Source organism: Bombina bombina, chromosome 1 (assembly GCF_027579735.1).
Source record: "Bombina bombina isolate aBomBom1 chromosome 1, aBomBom1.pri, whole genome shotgun sequence".
Lineage (NCBI taxonomy): Eukaryota > Metazoa > Chordata > Amphibia > Anura > Bombinatoridae > Bombina > Bombina bombina.
The window spans coordinates 560,287,215-560,312,369 of record NC_069499.1 but is presented as its reverse complement, the minus strand read 5'-3'; the positions used below and the strand labels follow the sequence as shown (position 1 = coordinate 560,312,369).

The window sequence follows — 25,155 nt, the reverse complement described above, 5'->3', positions numbered from 1 at the left end:
ATGTAAAATAAATATAAATCCTAAAATAGCTACCATGTAACTATTAGTTATATTGTAGCTATATTAGGGTTTATTTTATAGGTAAGTATTTAGTTTTAAATAGGATTAATTTATTTAATTATAGTAATTTGATTTCATTTTATTTAAATTATATTTAACTTGGGGGGGGTGTTAGGGTTAGACTTAGGTTTAGGGGTTAATAGTAGCGGTGACGTTGTAGGCGGCAGATTAGGGGTTAATAATTGTAGGTAGGTGGCGGCGACGTTGGGGGGGCAGATTAGGGGTTAATAAAACTTATTATAGTGTTTGCGAGGCGGGATTACGGCGGTTTAGGGGTTAATACATTTATTACAGTGGCGGCGATGTCCGGTCGGCAGATTAGGGGTTAATAGTATAATGCAGGTGGCAACGATTTTGGGGGCAGCAGATTAGAGGTTAATAAGTGTAAGGTTAGGGGTGTTTAGACTTGGGGTTCATGTTAGGGTGTTAGGTGTTTCCCCATAGGAAAGTGTTTCCCCATAGGAAACAATGGGGCTGCGTTAGAAGCTGGACGCTGCTTTTTTTCAGGTGTTAGGTTTTTTTCAGCCAGCTCAGCCCCATTGTTCCTATGGGTAAATCGTGCACAAGCACGTTTTAGCCAGCTTACCGCTACCGTAAGCAACGCTGGTATTACAGGTAGAAGTGTAGCTAAATTTGCTCAACGCTCACTTTTCTGAGGCTAAAGCAGTCATTCAGAAAACTTGTAATACCAGCGTTGTTTGAAGCGCTGGAAAAAAAAGGCTTGTTAGCCCCACAAGTTTTTACCGACAAAACTTGTAATTTAGGCGTTAGTTAATAATAGTAATATTTATTTAGATTTATTTAAATTATATTTAAGTTAGGGGGTGTTAGGGTTAGACTTACGTTTAGGGGTTAATTACTTTATTATAGTGGCGGCGGTGTAGGGGGGGCAGATTAGGGGTTAATAAATATAATGTAGGTGGCGGTGGGCTCGAGGAGCGGCGGTTTAAGGGTTAAACAATTTATTTAGTTGTGGCGGGGTACGGGATCGGCAGGATAGGGGTTAATAACTTTATGTAGGTGGCGGCGGTATAGGGGACGGCAGATTAGGGGTTAATAGGTATAATGTAGGTGGCGGCGGGGTCCGGGAGCGGCAATTTAGGGGTTAATATATTTATTATAGTTGCGGCGGGGTCCGGGAGCGGTGGTTTAGGGGATAATAAGTATAATGTAGGTGGCGGCAGTGTAGGGGGGGGGCAGATTAGGGGTGTTTAGACTCGGGTACATGTTAGGGTGTTAGGTGTAGACTTTTTCCATAGAAATCAATGGGATATCGGGCAGCAAAGAGCATGAGCTTTCGCTGCTGTCAGACTCCCATTGATTCCTATGGCAACCGCTGCCTCCAGGGCGGCGGATTGAAAACCAGGTACGCTGGGCCGGAAAAGTGGCGAGCGTACCTGGTAGGATCTTGATAACTTCCAAAAGTAGTCAGATTGTGGCGAACTTGCGTTCGGAACATCTGGAGTGACGTAACCATCGATCAGTGTCGGACTGAGTCCGGCGGATCGTATGTTACGTCACTAAATTCTACTTTTGCCGGTCTCTAGCCTTTGATAACTAAGGCGAATCAGGCTCGCCACAAATACGCTGCGGAATTCCATCATATTTGCGGTTGACAGCTTGATAAATAGAGGCCATAGACATATATATATATATATATATATATATATATATATATATATGTGCATTGGTGCCCTTTGCAGCTGAAGACATGAAAGATCATATTTAAGCAATATTCATATTTAATAAAGTGTTTAACTATGTATTTACTGTAAATATTTCACATTCCAATATTCTCCACATAAGGGAATATGTTTTAAGTATTTATAAATATGTATATATATATATATTTATACACACCAAAAAAACATCATATATATATATATATTGTATATATATATATATATATATATATATATATATATATATATATATATATATAAAAATATGTATTTATGAATAAATGGAACATATTCTATGTGAAATATTAATATTTCATGTCGGGTTAGCACACTTGTGTTTGCGCGACTTGTTGGGTGCCCCCCACTTTTCACGCTCCATTGAAGTCTATTGGAGAATACGTTAACACAGTTGCGATATTGTAATTGCAACTTTTTACTTTCAGCTTGCAATACGCACTGTACCCAATGTGCCCAAAAAGCCAAAGTCGAGTGCAGTTAGGGTGCGAGCAGGAGTGATAAATAGCGCACCACGCGTAACATATCCCTTTATAGGTTATAAAAACATTAATTATGCTTACCAGATAATTTCCTTTCCTTCTGTATGAGAGTCCACGGCTTCATTCCTTACTTGTGGGAATACATAACCTGGCCACCAGGAGGAGGCAAAGACACCCCAGCCAAAGGCTTAAATACCTCCCCCACTTCCCTCATATCCCAGTCATTCTGCCAAGGGAACAAGGAACAGTAGGAGAAATATCAGGCTATAAATAGTGCCAGAAGAACAAAACAAAATTTAGGTCCGCCCTTTGGAGAATACGGGCGGGGGCCATGGACTCTCCTCATACAGAAGGAAAGGAAAATATCTGGTAAGCATAATTTATGTTTTCCCTCTTAATATGAGGAGAGTCCAATGCTTAATTGCTTACTTGTGGGAAACATATACTCAAGCTCCAGAGGACACTGAATGAACGGGAGCGCAAAAAAGAAGGCAGAATCTATTCTGAGGGCACCACAACCTGCAAAACTACAAAACCTTTTTCCCAAAAGCTGCTTCAGTTGAAGCAAAAACGTCAAACTTGTAAAATTTAGAAAAGGTATGTAAGGACGACTAGGTAGTCTTATAAATCTTATCCATAGAGGCCTCATTCTTGAAGGCCCAAGAGGAAGCTACTGCTCTAGTTGAATGAGCCTTAATCCTCTGAGGAAGCTTATGTCCCGCTGTCTAATAAGCTAAGCGAATAATGCTCCTTAACCAAAAAGATAAGGGAGTGGACAAGGCCTTCTGCCCCCTATGCTTCCTAGAATAGACAACAAAGAAGAAGTCTGTCTAAACTCCTTCGTAGCCTGAAGATAGAACTTCAAGGCCTGAACCACATCACCACAAATTATGAAGTAACTGTTCCTTCGAAGAAGAAGGATTAGGACACAAGAAAGGAACCACAATCTCCTGATTGATGTTGCAATCTGAAACGACCTTAGGAAGAAAACCTAACCCAGTACAAAGAACAGCCTTATCAGCATGAAATAATAGGTAAGCAGGCTCATTGCAAGGCAGCCATTTCAGAGACTCTGCGTGCCGAAGCAATAGCCAGTAGAAAAAGAACCTTCCAAGACAGTAATTTAATGTCAACTACATGCATAGGCTCAAACGGAGACTTCTGAAAAACTTTAAGAACAAGATTTAAACTCCAAAGAGCAACGCTAGATCTAAACACAGGCCTGATTCTAGCCAGAGCCTGAACAGAAGACTGAACATCTGGAAGCTCAGCTAGCCTCTTGTGCAGTAAAACAGATAAAGCCGAAATCTGTCCCTTAAGGGAGCTAGCAGAAAGGCCCTTCTCCAGGCCATCCTGGAGAAAGGAAAGAATCCTGGAAACCCTGAGCTTATGCCTGGGTAATCCACGCTCTTCACACCAGAATAAGTAGGTCCTCCACACCTTATGATATATGCAACGAGTAACCAGCTTATGAGCTTGAATGAGAGTATCAATAACGCTCTCAGAGAAACCTCTCTTGGCTAGGACTAAGCGCTCAATCTCCACGCAGTCAGCCTCAGAGAATCTAGATTTTGATGAACAAAAGGACCTTGTTCCAGCAGATCCCTGAGTCAAGGTAACTTCCATGACGACATCCCCACTAGATCTGCGAACCACATCCTTCGTGGCCATGATGGAGCAATCAATATCACTAATGCCCGCTCCTGCTTGATGAGGGCCACTACTCAAAAAGGTATTTTAGACTGAAGCTCCAAGGCACCACTAATGCTTCTATTAGCTCCGCCTGAGGATCCCTGGATCTTGCCATGAGATCTATCTCCGGAGTCCCCCACCTGTTGCAATATCGCCACAAACACCTCGGGATGGAGAGACCATTACCCCGGATAAAAGGATTGTCTGCTGAGAAAATCCGCTACCCAGTTGTCCACACCCGGAATGTGGATCGCTGACAGCGAACAGTTGTGGGCCTCCACCCACTCCAGAATCCGAGATACCTCCCTCATTGCTAGGGAGCTCCTCATTCCTCCCTGGTGGTTGATGTAAGCCACTGTGGTGATATTGTCAGATTGGAATCTGATAAACTGGGATGAACCCAGGCGGGGTCAAGCCTGCAGAGCATTGAAGATTGCTCGAAGTTCCAGAATGTTGATCGGAAGAGAGCTCTCGTCCTGAGACCAAAGGCCCTGAGCCTTCTTGGCTCCCCAAACTGCTCCCCATCCTGAGAGACTCGCATCTATAGTCACAATCTCCCAGGATGGTCTTAAAAAGGACGTCCCTCAGGACAGTTGATCTGGACAGACCCACCAAGAGAGCAATTCTCTCGACCGGTTGTCCAGAGAGATCTGTTGAGACAGATCCGAATGATTGCCTTTCCACTGTCTCAGCATGCACAGCTGTAACGGTCTGAGACGGAACCTGGCAATGGGAATTATGTCCATGCTGGACACCATGAGACCAATCACCTCCATACACTGTGTCACAGAGGGCCTTGAGGAGGTCCGGAGGGCAAGACATGCCGAAGCCAGCTTGCAGCATCTCTGGTCTGAAAAAAATATTCTCATGACTAGAGAGTCTGTTATAGAGCCCAGGAATTCTACCCTGGTGCTTGGAATAAGAGAACTCTTTTCTAAGTTTATCTTCCATCCATGGGATCGAAGAAGTGAGAGAAGAGATTCTGAATGTTTTTCCGCTAGACGAAAGGATGGTGCATGTACCAGAATATCGTCCAAGTAAGGTGCTACTGCAATGCTCTGGGTTCTGGCCACGGCTAAGAGAGCCTCCAGAACCTTGTGAAAATTCTTGGGGCAGTAGCTAGGCCAAACGGAAGAGCAATAAACTGGTCAAGGAAGGCAAACCTTAGGAACTGAAAGCGTTCCCTGTAGATTGGTACATGAAGGTAAGCATCCTTCAGATCTATAGTGGTCATGAACTGTCCCTTCTGGACTAAGGGAAGGATAGACCTTATCGTCTCCATCTTGAAAGAGGGGACGCTCAGAAACTTGTTTAAGCACTTTAGGTCCAGAATCGGGCGGAAAGTTCCCTCCTTATTTGGGACCACGAAAAGGTTTGAGTAGTATCCCAAGCCTCATTCCTCTATGTGAACCGTGACAATGACTCCGAAGGAGGACAGATCCCAAACGCAACCCAGAAAGGCATCCCTCTTCTCTGGTTTTGATGACAGACTTGAGAGAAGGAATCTGCCCTTGGGTGGAAAAGACTTGAACCCAATTCTATAACCCTGAGCAATGACCTCCAGGACCCAAGGATCCTGCACATCCCTGAACCAAGCTTCTGAGAAGAGCGAAAGTCTGCCCCCTACCTGATCCATAGACAGACCGGGAGCGACTCCTTCATGCTGATTTAGTCTCAGCGGGCTTCTTGCTCTACTTGGACTTATTCCAGGACTGAACCGGCTTCCAAGTCTTAGGTTGTTTCGTCTTAGCGGAGGATTGCTGGCTCTGGGATTTATCAGAATGAAAGGAACGAAAATTATTAGATTGTCCCTTAGATCTGTTACTTTTATCTTGCGGTAGGAAGGCACGATCTCCCAGGATGGTCTTAAAAAGGACGTCCCTCAGGACAGGTGATCTGGACAGAGCCACCAAGAGAGCAATTCTCTTGACCGGTTGTACAGAGAGATATGTTGAGACAGATCCGAATGATTGCGAAGCCAGCTTGCAGCGTCTCTGGTCTGAAAAAAATATTCTCATGACTAGAGAGTCTATTATAGTGCCCAAGAATTCTACCCTGGTTCTTGGAATAAGAGAACTGTTTTCTAAGTTTATCTTCCATCCATGGGATCGAAGAAGAGAGAGAAGAGATTCTGAATGTTTTTCCGCTAGACGAAAGGATGGTGCATGTACCAGAATATCGTCCAAGTAAGGTGCTACTGCAATGTTCTGGGTTCTGGCCACGGCTAAGAAAGCCCCCAGAACCTTGTGAAAATTCTTGGGGCAGTAGCTAGGCCAAACGGAAGAGCAATAAACTGGTCAAGGAAGGCAAACCTTAGGAACTGAAAGCGTTCCCTGTAGATTGGTAAATGAAGGTAAGCATCCTTCAGATCTATAGTGGTCATGAACTGTCCCTTCTGGACTAAGGGAAGGATAGACCTTATCGTCTCCATCTTGAAAGAGGGGATGCTCAGAAACTTGTTTAAGCACTTTAGGTCCAGAATCGGGCGGAAAGTTCCCTCCTTATTTGGGACCACGAAAAGGTTTGAGTAGTATCCCAAGCCTCATTCCTCTATGTGAACCGGGACAATGACTCCTAAGGAGGACAGATCCCAAACGCACCCCAGAAAGGCATCCCTCTTCTCTGGTTTTGATGACAGACTTGAGAGAAGGAATCTGCCCTTGGGTGGAAGAGACTTGAACCCAATTCTGTAACCCTGAGCAATGACCTCCAGGACCCAAGGATCCTGCACATCCCTGAACCAAGCTTCTGAGAAGAGCGAAAGTCTGCCCCCTACCTGATCCATAGACGGACCGGGGGCGACTCCTTCATGCTGATTTAGTCTCAGCGGGCTTCTTGCTCTGCTTGGACTTATTCCAGGACTGAGCCGACTTCCAAGTCTTAGGTTGTTCGGTCTTAGCGGAGGATTGCTGGCTCTGGGATTTATCAGAATGAAAGGAACGAAAATTATTAGATTGTCCCTTAGATCTGTTACTTTTATCTTGCGGTAGGAAGGCACCCTTGCCCCCTGTAACCGTGGAAATAATGGAGCCCAGGCCTGGACCAAACAAAATCTTACCCTTGAATGGAAGGGAAAGGAGTCTGGACTTGAAAGTCAAGTCCGCAGACCAGGACTTCAGCCACAGAGCCCGGCGGGCCTGAACAGAAAACCCAGCAGTTTTAGCATTTATGCAAATAATTTGCATATTCGCATCACAAATAAAAGAATTAGCTACCCTTAAAGCCTTAATTCTATCAAGAATAATATCGAGGGGACCTTCCAGCTCGATCAATTCCGATAAGGAGTCACACCGGTAGGTAGCCGCACCCACAACCGCAGCAACTGCCGCCGCTGGTTGAAATAAATATCCCGAATGTTGAAACATCTTTCTTAACAGAGTTTCCATCTTTTTATCCATGGGCTCTTTGAATGACGAACCATCCACCAGTGGTATAGTAGTGCGTTTTGCAAGCGTGGAGAACCCCACAACTCCAATTGAGAGTCCGGGACCGGGAACAGTTTCTTAAAGGCAGACGAAGGGGTGAAGGAAGAACTAATCCTCTCCCATTCGTTCTTAATAGTGTTTGCCATCTTTACAGGAATAAGGAAAGTCTGAGGAACAACCCTGTCTTTGTAAACTCTGTCCAGTTTAGGAATTAAAGGTTCTTTAGGCAGTTTGGCCTCTGGAACCTCTAAGGTAGCCAGAACTTCCTTTAAAAGAAAGCACAAGTGCTCCATCCTAAATCTAAAATAAGGTTCCTCCGCAATCGGAGGCTTAGAGGCAGCTGATTCAGACCCAGAAAGTTCACACTCTGAAGTATCAGAAAGAACTTCATCATCAGATAACCGTCTATCAGCTATAGCCAATAAACTAGATGATGACCCCTGGGAAGAAAAGCAATATTTGACCTTTCGCTTGCGCTTAGCAGGGCGAGGTAAAGCACTAATGGCTGCAGACACCATCATTTGTAACTGCGCAGTGAAGTCTGAAGGTAAAAGGCCTCCTCCAGATGGAGGATGAGGCGTGCTATGGGAAACTGCATGTGTATTAGGAGATGAAAGCAGGGTGCGCACCTCACGGGACGGGGACCCCTCAGAGGTGGAAGGCTCAGTGGTATCAAACATGTTAACCTTTTTTGACTTAATCACTTTTCTAGGCATGTGGAACATAATTGAGAGGGCGGGTATACCTCGGCCTCCTCACAATATAAACAGGCATTAGTCTTAGGTATAGAGGGAGTACCCTCTAAAAATCAGAGTCCTCCATAGCTATGGGCTATGTCTTAATATAACTATAACGAACTTATATAAAATATAAAAACGGCACCTTTATACCCCCAATGGCTGGGGCACTCACCACCTCCTATGACCCAGGCAAACAGAGTAAACCGCTTCTCTCCGATAACCAGCATGGTCAGAGAGTAGGAAGTGAAACTACGACCACACCCGGTCACATGGAGAGCAACCTAGGACCGCCTCCGCTAAGGAAAAGCGTGCCAAGCTTGTAAAGCTGCGCAGCTCTAAAGTGAAAGTAACCTGGATGTTTCAACCTCAGCCTATGAGCCTCAGAAAACATCTCACACATAACGCAGTATAAATCAAATAAAAATGTATGGCCTAGATTTGGAGTTCGGCGGTAAAAGGGCTGTTAACGCTCCGCTGGCTTTTTTCTGGCCGCACCATAAAATTAACTCTGGTATCAAGAGTTCAAACAAATGCTGCGTTAGGCTCCAAAAAAGGAGCGTAGAGCATTTTTACCGCAAATGCAACTCTCGATACCAGAGTTGCTTACGGACGCGGCCGGCCTCAAAAACGTGCTCGTGCACGATTCTCCCATAGGAAACAATGGGACTGTTTGAGCTGAAAAAAAACCTAACACCTGCAAAAAAGCAGCGTTCAGCTCCTAACGCAGCCCCATTGTTTCCTATGGGGAAACACTTCCTATGTCTGCACCTAACACCCTAACATGTACCCCGAGTCTAAACACCCCTACCCTTACACTTATTAACCCCTAATCTGCCGCCCCCACTATCGCTGACCCCTGCATATTTTGTTTAACCCCTAATCTGCCGCTCCGTAAACCGCCGCAACCTACGTTCTCCCTATGTACCCCTAATCTGCTACCCCTAACACCGCCGACCCCTATATTATATTTATTAACCCCTAATCTGCCCCCCACAACGTCGCCGACACCTGCCTACACTTATTAACCCCTAATCTGCCGAGCGGACCTGAGCGCTACTATAATAAATGTATTAACCCCTAATCCGCCTCACTAACCCTATCATAAATAGTATTAACCCCTAATCTGCCCTCCCTAACATCACCGACACCTAACTTCAATTATTAACCCCTAATCTGCCGACCGGAGCTCACCGCTATTCTAATAAATGTATTAACCCCTAAAGCTAAGTCTAACCCTAACACTAACACCCCCCTAAGTTAAATATAATTTACATCTAACGAAATAAATTAACTCTTATTAAATAACTTATTCCTATTTAAAGCTAAATACTTACCTGTAAAATAAATCCTAATATAGCTACAATATAAATTATAATTATATTATAGCTATTTTAGGATTAATATTTATTTTACAGGCAACTTTGTAATTATTTTAACCAGGTACAATAGCTATTAAATAGTTAAGAACTATTTAATAGTTACCTAGTTAAAATAATAACAAATTTACCTGTAAAATAAATCCTAACCTAAGATATAATTAAACATAACACTACCCTATCAATAAAATAATTAAATAAACTACCTACAATTACCTACAATTAACCTAACACTACACTATCAATAAATTAATTAAACACAATTCCTACAAATAAATACAATTAAATAAACTAGCTAAAGTACAAAAAATAAAAAAGAACTAAGTTACAGAAAATAAAAAAATATTTACAAACATAAGAAAAATATTACAACAATTTTAAACTAATTACACCTACTCTAAGCCCCCTAATAAAATAACAAAGCCCCCCAAAATAAAAAATTCCCTACCCTATTCTAAATTAAAAAAGTTACAAGCTCTTTTACCTTACCAGCCCTGAACAGGGCCCTTTGCGGGGCATGCCCCAAGAATTTCAGCTCTTTTGCCTGTAAAAAAAAACATACAATACCCCCCCCCCAACATTACAACCCACCACCCACATACCCCTAATCTAACCCAAACCCCCTTAAAGAAACCTAACACTAAGCCCCTGAAGATCTTCCTACCTTGTCTTCACCATACCAGGTTCACCGATCCGTCCTGGCTCCAAGATCTTCATCCAACCCAAGCGGGGGTTGGCGATCCATAATCCGGTCCAGAAGAGGCTCCAAAGTCTTCCTCCTATCCGGCAAGAAGAGGACATCCGGACCGGCAAACATCTTCTCCAAGCGGCATCTTCGATCTTCTTCCATCCGGAGCGAAGCGGCAGGATCCTGAAGACATCCAGCGCGGAACATCCATCCGGACCGACGACTGAACGACGAATGACTGTTCCTTTAAGGGACGTCATCCAAGATGGCGTCCCTCAAATTCCGATTGGCTGATAGGATTCTATCAGCCAATCGGAATTAAGGTAGGAATTTTCTGATTGGCTGATGGAATCAGCCAATCAGAATCTAGTTCAATCCGATTGGCCGATCCAATCAGCCAATCAGATTGAGCTCGCATTCTATTGGCTGATCGGAACAGCCAATAGAATGCGAGCTCAATCTGATAGGCTGATTGGATCAGCCAATCGGATTGAACTTGATTCTGATTGGCTGATTCCATCAGCCAATCAGAAAATTCCTACCTTAATTCCGATTGGCTGATAGAATCCTATCAGCCAATCGGAATTCGAGGGACGCCATCTTGGATGACGTCCCTTAAAGGAACAGTCATTCGTCGTTCAGTCGTCGGTCCGGATGGATGTTCCGCGCTGGATGTCTTCAGGATCCTGCCGCTTCGCTCCGGATGGAAGAAGATCGAAGATGCCGCTTGGAGAAGATGTTTGCCGGTCCGGATGTCCTCTTCTTGCCGGATAGGAGGAAGACTTTGGAGCCTCTTCTGGACCGGATTATGGATCGCCAACCCCCGCTTGGGTTGGATGAAGATCTTGGAGCCAGGACGGATCGGTGAACCTGGTATGGTGAAGACAAGGTAGGAAGATCTTCAGGGGCTTAGTGTTAGGTTTCTTTAAGGGGGTTTGGGTTAGATTAGGGGTATGTGGGTGGTGGGTTGTAATGTTGGGGGGGGGGTATTGTATGTTTTTTTTTACAGGCAAAAGAGCTGAAATTCTTGGGGCATGCCCCGCAAAGGGCCCTGTTCAGGGCTGGTAAGGTAAAAGAGCTTGTAACTTTTTTAATTTAGAATAGGGTAGGGAATTTTTTATTTTGGGGGGCTTTGTTATTTTATTAGGGGGCTTAGAGTAGGTGTAATTAGTTTAAAATTGTTGTAATATTTTTCTTATGTTTGTAAATATTTTTTTATTTTCTGTAACTTAGTTCTTTTTTATTTTTTGTACTTTAGCTAGTTTATTTAATTGTAGTTATTTGTAGGAATTGTGTTTAATTAATTTATTGATAGTGTAGTGTTAGGTTAATTGTAGGTAATTGTAGGTAGTTTATTTAATTATTTTATTGATAGGGTAGTGTTATGTTTAATTATATCTTAGGTTAGGATTTATTTTACAGGTAAATTTGTTATTATTTTAACTAGGTAACTATTAAATAGTTCTTAACTATTTAATAGTTATTGTACCTGGTTAAAATAATTACAAAGTTGCCTGTAAAATAAATATTAATCCTAAAATAGCTATAATATAATTATAATTTATATTGTAGCTATATTAGGATTTATTTTACAGGTAAGTATTTAGCTTTAAATAGGAATAAGTTATTTAATAAGAGTTAATTTATTTCGTTAGATGTAAATTATATTTAACTTAGGGGGGTGTTAGTGTTAGGGTTAGACTTAGCTTTAGGGGTTAATACATTTATTAGAATAGCGGTGAGCTCCGGTCGGCAGATTAGGGGTTAATAATTGAAGTTAGGTGTCGGCGATGTTAGGGAGGCCAGATTAGGGGTTAATACTATTTATGATAGGGTTAGTGAGGCGGATTAGGGGTTAATACATTTATTATAGTAGCGCTCAGGTCCGCTCGGCAGATTAGGGGTTAATAAGTGTAGGCAGGTGTCGGCGACGTTGAGGGGGGCAGATTAGGGGTTAATAAATATAAAATAGGGGTCGGCGATGTTAGGGCAGCAGATTAGGGGTACATAGGGATAACGTAGGTGGCGGCGATTTGCGGTCGGAAGATTAGGGGTTAATTATTTTAAGTAGCTGGCGGCGACGTTGTGGGGGGCAAGTTAGGGGTTAATAAATGTAATACAGGGGTCGGCGGTGTTAGGGGCAGCAGATTAGGGGTACATAAGGATAACGTAGGTGGCGGTCGGCAGATTAGGGGTTAAAAATTTTAATCGAGTGGCGGCGATGTGGGGGGACCTCGGTTTAGGGGTACATAGGTAGTTTATGGGTGTTAGTGTACTTTAGGGTACAGTAGTTAAGAGCTTTATAAACCGGCGTTAGCCAGAAAGCTCTTAACTCCTGCTATTTTCAGGCGGCTGGAATCTTGTCGTTAGAGCTCTAACGCTCACTTCAGAAACGACTCTAAATACCGGCGTTAGAAAGATCCCATTGAAAAGATAGGCTACGCAAATGGCGTAGGGGGATCTGCGGTATGGAAAAGTCGCGGCTGAAAAGTGAGCGTTAGACCCTTTCATCACTGACTCCAAATACCAGCGGGCGGCCAAAACCAGCGTTAGGAGCCTCTAACGCTGGTTTTGACGGCTACCGCCGAACTCTAAATCTAGGCCTATGAGATTAATCCCCACTGTTCAATAATCCCCCCTCAGGAGATATTAACCCTTGATTCCATACAGATAAAAGGAGCCACACTGTGACCCTGTCTTCTAGCGTTATATATGTAAAAAATGAAACAATCTTACCAGAATCTATGCTGTGGAACAGAAACACAGCCTCTCAAGTGTGACAGTCTTGTAGCATTGCTGCTGACATGGACCTGAGTGATGAAAGCAGGCAGTGAAAGACTCTCCTTGCATCTCCAGACCCTAACTTTCGTCAGTGCTCTCACAGAGAGGTTGACAAGACTACTTAAAACTCCAGTCCCATTTCAAAGGGTAGATACCCTTCATAAGGAACTACTCCGTATCTTCTGACACTTCTCTGCCAACCTCCTGTGACGAAAGGCAAAGAATGACTGGGATATGAGGGAAGTGGGGGAGGTATTTAAGCCTTTAGCTGGGGTGTCTTTGCCTCCTCCTGGTGGCCAGGTGCTGTATTCCCACAAGGAATGAAGCCGTGGACTCTCTTCATATTAAGAAGGAAATCACAAAGGCCTCAATTGCATGGAAAAGGGAAATGCCATATAACAACTTAACAATTAGTGTGAGGCTTTTAAAATATATTGTGAGGCATTTTATTGCTATTTTTGTATAAGTTAAATTTACTAAGAAAGTGCCTTTTAAGGTAAATAAAATTAAGCCTCACTTTAAAGCTTATGGACTTAGAGGTAAATTTATATTCTGGAGTCCTTGAAAACACCACCATTTTCCACCAGCAACACAGTAGGTTGTTGCCTGATGAAACGGCCGGAGAGCCGAGAAACGCGTAGCAAAATAAACAGAACACCTTTTGATTATATACTCGCCTAAGAGGATTGCTGTGTAAGGCTTTCGTTTGCAGTGCTTTTTAATAAAGTATCTTGTTTTTAACATCATTGCCTAACATCCTCATTAAGTGAGCCTGTCACTACCAGACAACCAGAGTGGGGAGAGTGAGAGAAAAGACCGGAGAGAGACAGCTGGTTAGCTCTAATAACCAGCCTGCTTCTACAAGCACATTGGTGTGCTCGTCAATAGTGTGAGTACCCTGTGCTTAGATCAACAGTTGTGCATGTTGAATTTATATTACTGATACACACATTTGGGCACCTCTCTGTGTTTGGAATATTTACAGAAAAGCTGTCCTGTGGTGGAAGAAGGGAGAGTGCTGCCTGATAGACATTATGTGCAACTTCTGATGTGGGGATATCGAGTACATTCATCATTTCTCGAACTGAACTGGATATTAATTGTTGATATTGAATTTCATCTCAGATTGTATGTTTTAATGAGGATCCATTATCCGTTTTATTTTTATTTTTAATATACTGTGGGTTGAGTTTGGTCTGAACTATGCATGTGTATATATATGTTTTGTAGAGATTTAGCGCCCTCTTGTGATTGAGTTCACATTTTTTGTTCTTTTGAATCTTTCAAAATGAAAAGCAAATTATAAAAATGTTAATGTGAAGTAATCATTGTAAAAATGATGGCTTACTCTAAACATAGGGAGCCACAGATAAAGTTAAATGCTGGAAATGCCCAGACAACAGCATTATAAACTCCAACACAACTTACTGCACCTCATGAGAAGGATCTTCTAAGTCGTTCCATACACCTTACTCACTTCAGTAACTTTAGTGTTCCATAGCCTTGCTATGCAAGTATCTACCTACCTACTGGCCATGCTAATTAACATATATTTGCACAAATAGTTATACTGTATAAGTCAGACAAAAAAGCTGCAAGGACTGATTTTAAATTATTACTTTAAGTTCCAAGACAAAGTTCCATTTTATTATTTATTATCTACATTGGCCTGAACCTTTTAAAATAACAGCCATGTCAGTAAATTACAGGGGGTCAGGTGTGTTGAGGGCAGAGTTGGATGAAGTCAGGCAGGTTGCTGGTGTAGAAGAGCCAGTCCCTATTTTCACACTCGAAACTGGGACATTTATACCTCAAGGGCTCTTCTTTATCCAAAACTTGTTATATCTCCACACTCTACCTAGGTTTATCACATACACATTTCTTACCTCTATGCTCCTCTAATGCATCAGGTTTAATTGTCGCCAGAGTCTGCTCAACTGGGAAGAAAAAGCTTATTTCCTTTTGAGCCTCTTCAAATGTTGAACTCCCATGTAGCTGGTTAATGGTAGTGTCATTAGTAGTAAACCGAGCTCGTAAACTGTCAATAAAATATTAAACCACAATAACTGGTAAACAGCTGTGTGCTGCAGTCTTCATTTTCTATTAAAGGGATACTAAACCCAATTTTTTTTCTTTATTTAAAAAAGCAGGAATGTTAACTTAGCAGCTGGCCTATTTTTGGTTCAGAACCTGGATAGTACTTGCTGATTGCTGACTACATTTAGCCACCAATCAGCAAGCGCTACCCAGGTGCTAAACCAAAAATGGGCCGGCTGCTAAGTTTACATTCCTGCTTTTTCAAATAAAGATACCAAGATAACGAAGAAAAATTGATAATAGGAATAAATTAGAAAGTTGCTTACAATTGCATGCTCTATCTGAATCATGAAAGAAAAAAAATTGGGTTTAGTAGCCTTTTAATACATTTACATCAAACAAATTAGCTGTTTTTCATGCATTTGTGCAAATGTCCTTTATTTATTTTTTACGTTGGAAAGAAGTAGGCTCTGGAGTTATTTGAAGGAGCACTCCATTAGAGACGGTAAGGACTAATACAATACAGAATTCATGAAATATGCATACGGCTATCCAAATCATTATTTAATGCACTAGATAACCCCATTCACAATATCTATGCAACATACAAGGTTCATACACACCTGTCTGGTGCATCCTTTATGGCTTCAGTTATATCGACAGGTCCCAGTAGATTCCTCCAGTGAGTGACAGCATGTTCCTTCACAAGTGCCAGCGCTAGTACAGGACCACTGTAAGTGCAGAAACAATGCCCATATTACATAATGCATATGTTTTGGGCTCATTTCTTAATAATAACAATGGATAGTCTGGATAATCACAGTATAACAGATCTCACCTGGTCATCTGCTGTAGAAGGGCTGGGTAATAGTCTTCGTCAGTGTGCTCTTTGTAAAACTCATGAACTTGCTGCTCAGTCAGCATTACTTCTTTCTGCATCGCTATAGAGAAACCGGAGTCTCGGATACTCTGCAAAACCTCATCTGAAAGGAAACACAAATTGATATGTGTCACTTTAAATATTAAATGCATGATGCATACTACAATATATACTGAAATGTTTTCCTTATTTATTTTTTACAAATGTACTCTATACTGTACAAGGTAAAAGTAAAATATACTCTATACTATACAAGGTAATTTGGTAAATGTAACATATATGTAACAATCGCTGCCATATCTAATTTGTGTTATAGCTAAGTCATAGGTATATGTACCTAGAATTCTTGTCAGTCTGTTAATGATAAAGAATAATTTGTCATCTTAACCCTGATGTTGTAGTCACTTTATAGATCGCAAGATCTAAAAAGTGAATTAACACATCATTTGAATCAATTTTAAAATGAATGGTGGAATTAAGTGTATTTAACAAAGATTCTGTAAAGCCTCTCCAAATTAAGAACACATCATCAATATAGCGCCAATAGAATCTGATGGAAGAATGCAAAGAACAAAAGATTTTAAGTTCCTTATACATTGCCATGTTAATATTCGCATACGATGGGGCCATATTAGACCCCATAGCCGTACCCAAAATTTGAAGAAAAAATTCTTCTTCAAATCAAATTTTTTTTTTCTAAGCATAACTCCATCAGATGTAAAATGAATTCTAGCGGAGGACCAGTATATTGATTGTTCCCCACAAGCACCTTTATAACCGTTTCAATGCCATGATGATGTGATATCACGGTATATAACTGATTACGCCCATAGTTAAAAGGAGATCAGATTCATGCACATCATCCATCTGTTTTAATAAATGTATCAATTCAAAGGAATCTGTCAAATAAGACTGAGTTGATTGTACCACAGTTTGTAAATAAAAATCAATGTACTCTACCAACGGTTGTAATAGAGAACCCAGTGCTGACACAATAGGACGGCCAGGGGGTGATCTAATGTATAATTATATATAGGTATAGGAAGGGGTTGAAAAGGTTACCCAAGAGCTAGTGGTCTCATAAAATTTCTTAGTGGTCCAATTTTTTAACTTCATATTTTTGCATCACGGAATGTGTAAAATTGAAATTTCATGATACGCGCTTGTATTACACATTTGTATTAACAAAATACACTTTCTATATACCCAAAATGAAACTGATCAATAGAAATAAACCCAGCAAACAATGCACAAGTATTATATACAGCAAAATGAAGTTGCTAAAGTACCATAAAGGTAATTCACAGATTGCAAAAAGGATTGACATTAAATGACAGCAAGCCAAAAGAGACTGAGCATTGTAACATCGATCTACAGAAGTGGTAACACAGGTACTGCACTTCACACAGTTCAAAAACTTATACTGTAAAAGAATAGTAGCAATGAGGATGCACATGATTACAATCACTGCAATTTACACCTAGTGTTGTGAAATGGTCTGCAATATGTAATGCAGCCATTCCATTACCATGATGGGAGCCGCAAAGGGGAAAAGAGCCGCAGCAGGGAGAGGCGGGCTCTAGCCCTTACCTTGCGAGCCGAACGCCCATATATTGCAACTGAGGACTTGCTCCAGACCCCCACACCCTGCACAAATGTTCGGCCAGCAGTGGCGCAGGTCAACAGGCCCCTGGTGTTTAATCATATTTCCTTACTCTTTCCTCTTTGCCAGCCGCTACACAAGGTCCCTTCAGCTCCATCCCTTTGTTAAAGAAGCCCCTGCAGTGTTTAAAACAGCTTGCGTAGGAAATATACCACAAAAAAAAAAATGGTAAAAATAAAACAAACACGAACATATTTAGCCAATATTTCTAAGTCGTCCCAGCAAATTCCTAAGTTATCCAGGACCACCACCGGACGACTAGATTTTTTAACCCCTGGGTATAGATATAGATATATACAGATATGTATATATATATATATATATATATATATATATATATATATATATATATATATAGGAACATCTATTTTAAAATGCTTAGAACATATCCCCCTATCCCCCTATGTGAAGAACATTGGAATGTGAAATATTTACAGTAAACACTTTATTAAAAAATAATATTGCATAAATATAATTTTTCATGTTTTCAGCTACTTGACTGCAAAGGGCTGCAATGCACTTATATATATATATATATATATATATATATATATATATATATATATATATATGTCTCTATATGTGTACATGTGTATTTATGTGTTTATATGTGTAGATATGTCTGTAAATACATACTGTAAATACACATATAAATACATGTGTACACACATAGAAAGTTTGCCTTTATAGAATTATTTTAGGGACCTCACAGTACCGACAAGACTTCTTACATAATCTCACCAGAGAAGAGAGCTTTAGATCATCAAACCCCCAGTATATTTATTATTGCAAGAATTTACTTCAACGAAAATTATAACGTAAATATTCTCTAAATACACAATGTAAAAAAAGTTATTGCATTTGATACATAACATGCAATTAAAATATGCATCTAACCTTTTCGTTCCCTTAAAATCTCTGGCCGGATCAAGGCTAATGTTTTTTCTGGGTTCCTGGCACCAGGCTGATCTGTAGATTTGTGTAATTCTTTGAAATTAGGGAAGAAGAAGGCCAGCTCTCTGCTAGCCTGTTCTCTGTCATTGCTCCCATGTACTGCATTATATAAGACCTCTGTTCCATACTGTGCTCTAAGACTGCAAGAAAAAAAACCCTGTTTAAAGGGACAGTATACACCAATTTGCATATAACTGCATGTAATAGACACTGCTATAAAGATAAATATGCACAGATGCTGATCTAAAGGGATAGGAATGTCAAAATTAAACTTGCATGATTCTGATAGAGCATGTCATTTTAAGACACTTTTAAATTTCCTTCTATTTTCAAATGTGCTTTGTTCTCTAAGTATACCTTGTTGAAAAAAAATATGCTAATATCCTACACTAGTGGGAGCAAGCTGTTTATTGGTGCCTGCATACAGTTGTCTCTTGTAATTGGCCGACTTGAAGTGTTCGGCTAGCTGCCAATGTTCCTTCAGCAAAGGATAACAAAAGAATTAAGCAAATTTGACAATAGAAGTAAATTCGAAAGTTGATTAAAATTATATGTTCTATCCAAATCACGAAATAAAATGGGGTTTCCTGTCCCTTTAAAGTACTAATTGCAGTGCTGGTTAAAAAAGCTAATTGCTTATATACCTAGTTGATCAACAACATAATCATAATGCAGAATATGTAAACACTATTGTTTTGTTCTTTAAAATAAACATTTAAACAATGAACATAAAAAGTTTCAGTGCAGTGATTTATTCTCTTTAAATAAATTTTACAGCCAATGAAAATAACAACACAGTTCTGTTGTATCCTAATATGAATTTCTAAGTTTTTAAAAATGTTATTGTAGCCAGCAGCTAAATCAGTACACTATAAAAGCAATATGACAACAAACTAACACAAAGTAAGGTTCCCTCCTAATTGGGCTCAGTAACAGGACCATAAACATTTACAGCACTTGTCATTTTTTTTACAAATGTTAGTTTATTTAACTCTTGTTAAATCAATTCATAGGGTTATTCTGATCCATTTCAAAAACGTATTAAGATGTTTCTCTACAAAAAGCGCACAATTAAATATATTTATATAATATACAAATATAGGAATTTTTTTTTTTTATATAGTTTTTATTGGATTTCCCAAATATTGCAACATAAAGAGAGAAAGGTTTACAACATGTAATATTGTACAGTATACATGAGATGCAAAGGGTAAAGACTTTTTCCAAGTGAGCAGATATACAAAAAAAAAAAAAAAATCTACCCACTTATAACTCTTTATGTCATACATAATGTGAGTGGTTTACATTGGATCATAGTATAAAGGAGCTAAGAGTATAATTAAGAACATAAATGAGCCCCCTAAGCTTGGGTATCTAGTTAGAGAAGTATTATATTAATTTTGAACCCAAACCTGCGAATTAGAATACAAATGATCCGCTTAAGGAAATATTTAACCCCTTAATGACCACAGCACTTTTCCATTTTCTGTCCGTTTGGGACCAAGGCTATTTTTACATTTTTGCGGTCTTTGTGTTTAGCTGTAATTTCCCTCTTACTCATTTACTGTACCCACACATATTATATACCGTTTTTTTCGCCATTAAATGGACTTTCTAAATATACCATTATTTTCATCATATCTTATAATTTACTATAAAAAAAATTATAAAATATGAGGAAAAAATGGAAAAAAACACACTTTTTCTAACTTTGACCCCCAAAATCTGTTACACATCTACAACCACCAAAAAACACCCATGCTAAATAGTTTCTAAATTTTGTCCAGAGTTTATAAATACCCAATGTTTACATGTTCTTTGCTTTTTTTGCAAGTTATAGGGCCATAAATATAAGTAGCACTTTGCTATTTCCAAACCACTTTTTTTCAAAATTAGCGCTAGTTACATTGGAACACTGATATCTTTCAGGAATCCCTGAATATCCCTTGACATGTATATATATTTTTTTAGAAGACATCCCAAAGTATTGATCTAGGCCCATTTTGGTATATTTCATGCCACCATTTCACCGCCAAATGCGATCAAATAAAAAAAAAAAGTAAATTTTTTCCAAATTTTAGGTTTCTCACTGAAATCATTAACAAACATTTTGTGCAATTATGGCACAAATGGTTGTAAATGCTTCCCTGGGATCCCCTTTGTTCAGAAATAGCAGACATATATCACTTTGGCGTTGTTTTTAAGTAATTAGAAGTCCGCTAAATGCTGCTGCACACCACAAGTGTATTATGCTCAGCAGTGCAGGGGTTAATTAGGGAACTTGTAGGGAGCTTGTAGGGTTAATTTTAGCTTTAGTGTAGTGTAGTAGACAACCCCAAGTATTGATCTAGGCCCATTTTGGTATATTTCAGGCCACCATTTTACCGCCAAATACGATTAAATTAAAAAAAATAGTCAACTTTTTCACAAACTTTAGGTTTCTCACTGAAATTATTTAGAAACAACTTGTGCAATTATGGTACAAATGGTTGTAAATGATTCTCTGGGATCCCCTTTGTTCAGAAATAGCAGACATATATGGCTTTGGTGTTGCTTTTTGGTAATTAAAAGGCCGCTAAATGCCACTGCGCACAAAACGTGAATTATGCCCAGCAGTGAAGGGGTTAATTAGGTAGCTTGTAGGGAGCTTGCAGGGTTAATTTTAGCTTTAGTGTAGAGATCAGCATCCCATCTGACACATCAGACCCCCTGATCCCTCCCATAGAGCTCTCTTCCCTCCCCCACCCCACAATTGTCCCCGCCATCTTAAGTACTGGCAGAAAGTCTGCCAGTACTAAAATAAAAGTGTTTTTTTTTTACTTTTTTTTTTTTAAGCATATTTACATATGCTGCTGTGTAGGATCCCCCCTTAGCCCCCAACCTCTCTGATCCCCCCCAAAACAGCTCTCTACTCCCCCCCACTGCCTTATTGGGGGCCATGTTGGGTACTGGCAGCTGTCTGCCAGTACCCAGTTTGCATATAAAAATGTTTTTTACAATTTATTTTAGTTTTTTCTGTAGTGTAGCTCTCCCCCCCCCCAGATCAATCCCCCACCCCCTCCCAGATCCCTTAGATGATTTCCATTAGTTTTTTTTTTTATTATTTTTTACAATAATATCAAAATAGTTTCTGTAGTGTAAGCGGTTCCCACCCGCTCCCTCCCCGTGCACGCGCCCTCCCGCCGCCCCCTGTGCACGCGCGCGCGCCCGTGCGCGCCCCCGGCGATCCCGCCCCCGATCCCGCCCCCCTCTCTGACTAAGAAGCCATCGATGGCCGCCCACCCACCTCCCATTTACGCTCCCACCCACCAACGAATGCGGCCATCGATGTCCGGTGCAGAGAGGGCCACAGAGTGGCTCTCTCTGCACTGGAGGGGCAAAAATTGTTATTGCAGGATGCCTCGATTTCGAGGCATCCTGCAATAACCGGAAAGCAGCTGGAAGTGATCAGGATCGCTTCCAGCTGCTTTCCAAACCGAGGACGTGCAGGGTACGTTCTTGGTTGTTAAGTGACTTTTTTAAGAGGACGTACCCTGCACGTCCTCGGTCGTTAAGGGGTTAAGGTAAGTGAGATTAGTGGCGGTGATTATGAGAGAGACCGCTAATAAGTGTCTGGATAGAATAAAAGATACCAGACCACTATATGAAGGGGGGGGGGGGTGTCCTGCATATAATAGCATAATTAAAACATGGTTAAAAAACTAATTTGTAGTATGGCCGCCTACATGTATATTCCAATATCTATATGAATAGAAAAGAACTATCATGTTCCAATTGAACCAGCTTAGTATGAGTTTATCACTTTTAGGATTATAAGAGACCAACATCATAAATATCTCTAAATGGCTATAAGGTGATAAAGGACCGATGTTGCCCCTAAACCAAGATATGGTGACTTATAAATATATATAGGGAAATCAGATCGGGGCAGAAGAGGTCCTCCATCCGGCAGAAATCTTCATCCAAGCGGCATCTTCTATCTTCATCCTTCCGGCAAAGAGCGGCTCCATCTTGAAGACATCCGACGCGGAGCATCCTTCCTGCACGACGACTACCCAACGAATTCTATCAGCCAATCGGAATTAAGGTAGGAAAAATCTGATTGGTTGATTTAATCAGCCAATCGGATTGAAGTTCAATCCGATTGGCTGATTGGATTAGCCAATAGAATTGACCTTGCATTCTATTGGCTGATCCAAGTGTAACAAGATTTCCAGTACCGGCACTGGCCACACAGCCCCACAGAATGATGGAACATCCACCAAATTTTACTGTGGCTAGCAAGTGTTTGTCTTGGAACGCTGTGTTCTTTTGCCGCAATGTATAACGCCCCTTGTTATGACCAAATAACTCAATCTTTGTTTCATCAGTCCACAGCACCTTCTTCCAAAATGAAGCTGGCTTGTCCAAATGTGCGTTTGCATACCTCAAGCGACTTTGTTTGTCACGTGTGTGCAGAAAAGGCTTCGTCTGCATCACGCTCTCATACGCTGAATTGTTGAACGATGCACAGTGACACCATCTGCAGTAAAATGATGTTGTAGGTCTTTGGAGGTGTTCTGTGGGCTATTTTTGACCGTTCTCACCATCCTTTGCCTTTGTCTCTCCAATATTTTACTTCTGGCCTTAACAAGAACTGTGCCTGTGGTCATCCATTTCCTTACTATGTTCCTCACAGTGGACACTGACAGCTTAAATCTCTGCGATAGCTTTTTGCAGCCTTCCTCTAAACCATAATGTTTAACAATCTTTGTTTTCAGGTAATTTGAGAGTTGTTTTGAGGCCCCCATGTTGCCACTCTTCAGAGGAGAGTGAAAGAGAACAACAACTTGAAATTGGCCACCTTAAATACCCTTTCTCATGATTAGATGCGCCTGTCTATGAAGTTCAAGGCTTAATGGGCTCACCAAACCAATTGTGTGTTCCAATGAATCAGTGCTAGGTAGTTACAGGTATTCAAATCAACAAAATGACAAGGGTGCCCAAATGTATGCACCTGTTTAATTTCGTTTTGATGCATATTGCACATATTCTGTTAGTCCAATAAACCTCATTTCACTACTGAAATATTACTGTGTCCTTCAGTTATTTGATAGATCGAAATGAAATTGCTGATCCAAACACCCAATTATGTATAAATGAAAATCATGTAAATTGTCAGGGGTGCCTAAACTTTTGCATACGACTGTATGTGTTAATATGTGTATATACACATATTAACCCATAAATATATATGTGTATAAGCATATACGGTACATACAGTATGTATTTACTGGGAACACACAGTTCCCATAGACTGCAATGCAAAGGCACTTTCCAGTGCCGTTTTATTTCTAACACCCCACTCCTACCAACTTTAGACCCTAAAAACTGCCTAGTGCCGTTGTTTTATATTTAAAAAAAAAATGCTACATTTTTTTTAGTACAAAACTACAGTGCTCTCTATTTTAATAACATTTGGGGCACTTTTAGAAAATAAACCAGAGATTGAATCTTATAATGAATCTTATAATGAATCTTATAATGGCTGGTTAATTATTGCGCGCCCGCAAACGGGCAAATTTGCCTGTTTGCGGGCACGCAATAATTTAGCATTCCACTTGTAATCTAGCACTAAATATTCATCCAAACATTTACTTATTTTATAGGTGCACCAACCTTTCAGGTTTCTCCTTCTTAGCAATTTCAACATCTGTTGGGCCTATGAACTCTCGCCATGTTGGAATCACATCCTCATCGTCTCCAGGTTTAGAAATAATCAGAACATGACATGGACCACTTGACATAAATTGGATGAGCTCCTGGAATTTCTCCTGCAGAGAAAGATTATTATTATTATCATCATTATTTTTATTTATTTGTAGATCACCAACATATTCTGCGGAGCTAAAACTAAGTGACTTGGTAAAATTTACAAAAAGACAAATTAAAAAACGATGAACGGGTAGAGAGCTATAAGTCTTCATCTCTTATTTACAGTTAGCTGCTATACAAAGTACATGAAACAAAGAATGAACCAATAACTTCCCATAGCTAAAATCACAAAGACCTGTTTCATTGTTACCCAGCTGTCCTTCCTAAGAAGAAACAAAACTTCAGTTAATTACTGCATAATTGTTGTTATTGCTATTGTTATTATTGATTTATTTTTGCAGTTTTCCCAGAACTTGCTATTTTCTGATCCAGGAGCTGTTTGACAACTTTTTACCTCTTCTGCTCTGTGCTGATAAAAGTCTCTTGCCTCAGATTCGGTCATAGTACGTTCTTCGTTTGCCAAAATCTCAAACCCAGCTTCTTGAATCTGTAAGAAGGGGCACATTAAACTTGTGGTCTGCTGTCTACCACATATTAAAACTTTCATTTCCAAATCAAAAGTTTAACACCAGGTTATGTGTGATGACATTTCACTCACTTTGATCAATATAAAAATGATACTAAAATAGATACAAATGCATTAAAATAATAAAAAAACAACAAATAATATAAATAATAATGAAGTTACCTTCATGATAATCTCATCCGCCTTGCCATAAGCCACTGCATCAGGTTTAATAATGGCCACTGTATAGGATTTACCCGCTGGAACTTTTGTAGAGACAAAAAAAATGAAGAGTAAATGTGAGGGAGAGAGAGGGGACAGAAAAAAAAGGAAAGCAAATTATATTAAAGGAACATCAAAC

The 25,155-nt window shown here is 40.3% G+C and overlaps 1 protein-coding gene across 1 annotated transcript in view; it reads right to left on the bottom strand.

Moving 5' to 3' along the window:
• Nucleotides 1-25,155, bottom strand: part of NME9 (NME/NM23 family member 9) — a 120,664-nt gene that overhangs the window by 63,011 nt on the left and 32,498 nt on the right. Inside the window, exons 7-13 of the mRNA XM_053698748.1 lie at nt 24,978-25,060; nt 24,684-24,776; nt 24,134-24,288; nt 18,419-18,615; nt 15,817-15,961; nt 15,602-15,709; nt 14,828-14,979 (exon numbers count right to left, since the gene is read on the bottom strand). Of these exons, the coding sequence (XP_053554723.1) occupies nt 14,828-14,979; nt 15,602-15,709; nt 15,817-15,961; nt 18,419-18,615; nt 24,134-24,288; nt 24,684-24,776; nt 24,978-25,060 (933 nt within the window). The remainder of the gene's footprint in view (nt 1-14,827; nt 14,980-15,601; nt 15,710-15,816; nt 15,962-18,418; nt 18,616-24,133; nt 24,289-24,683; nt 24,777-24,977; nt 25,061-25,155) is intronic.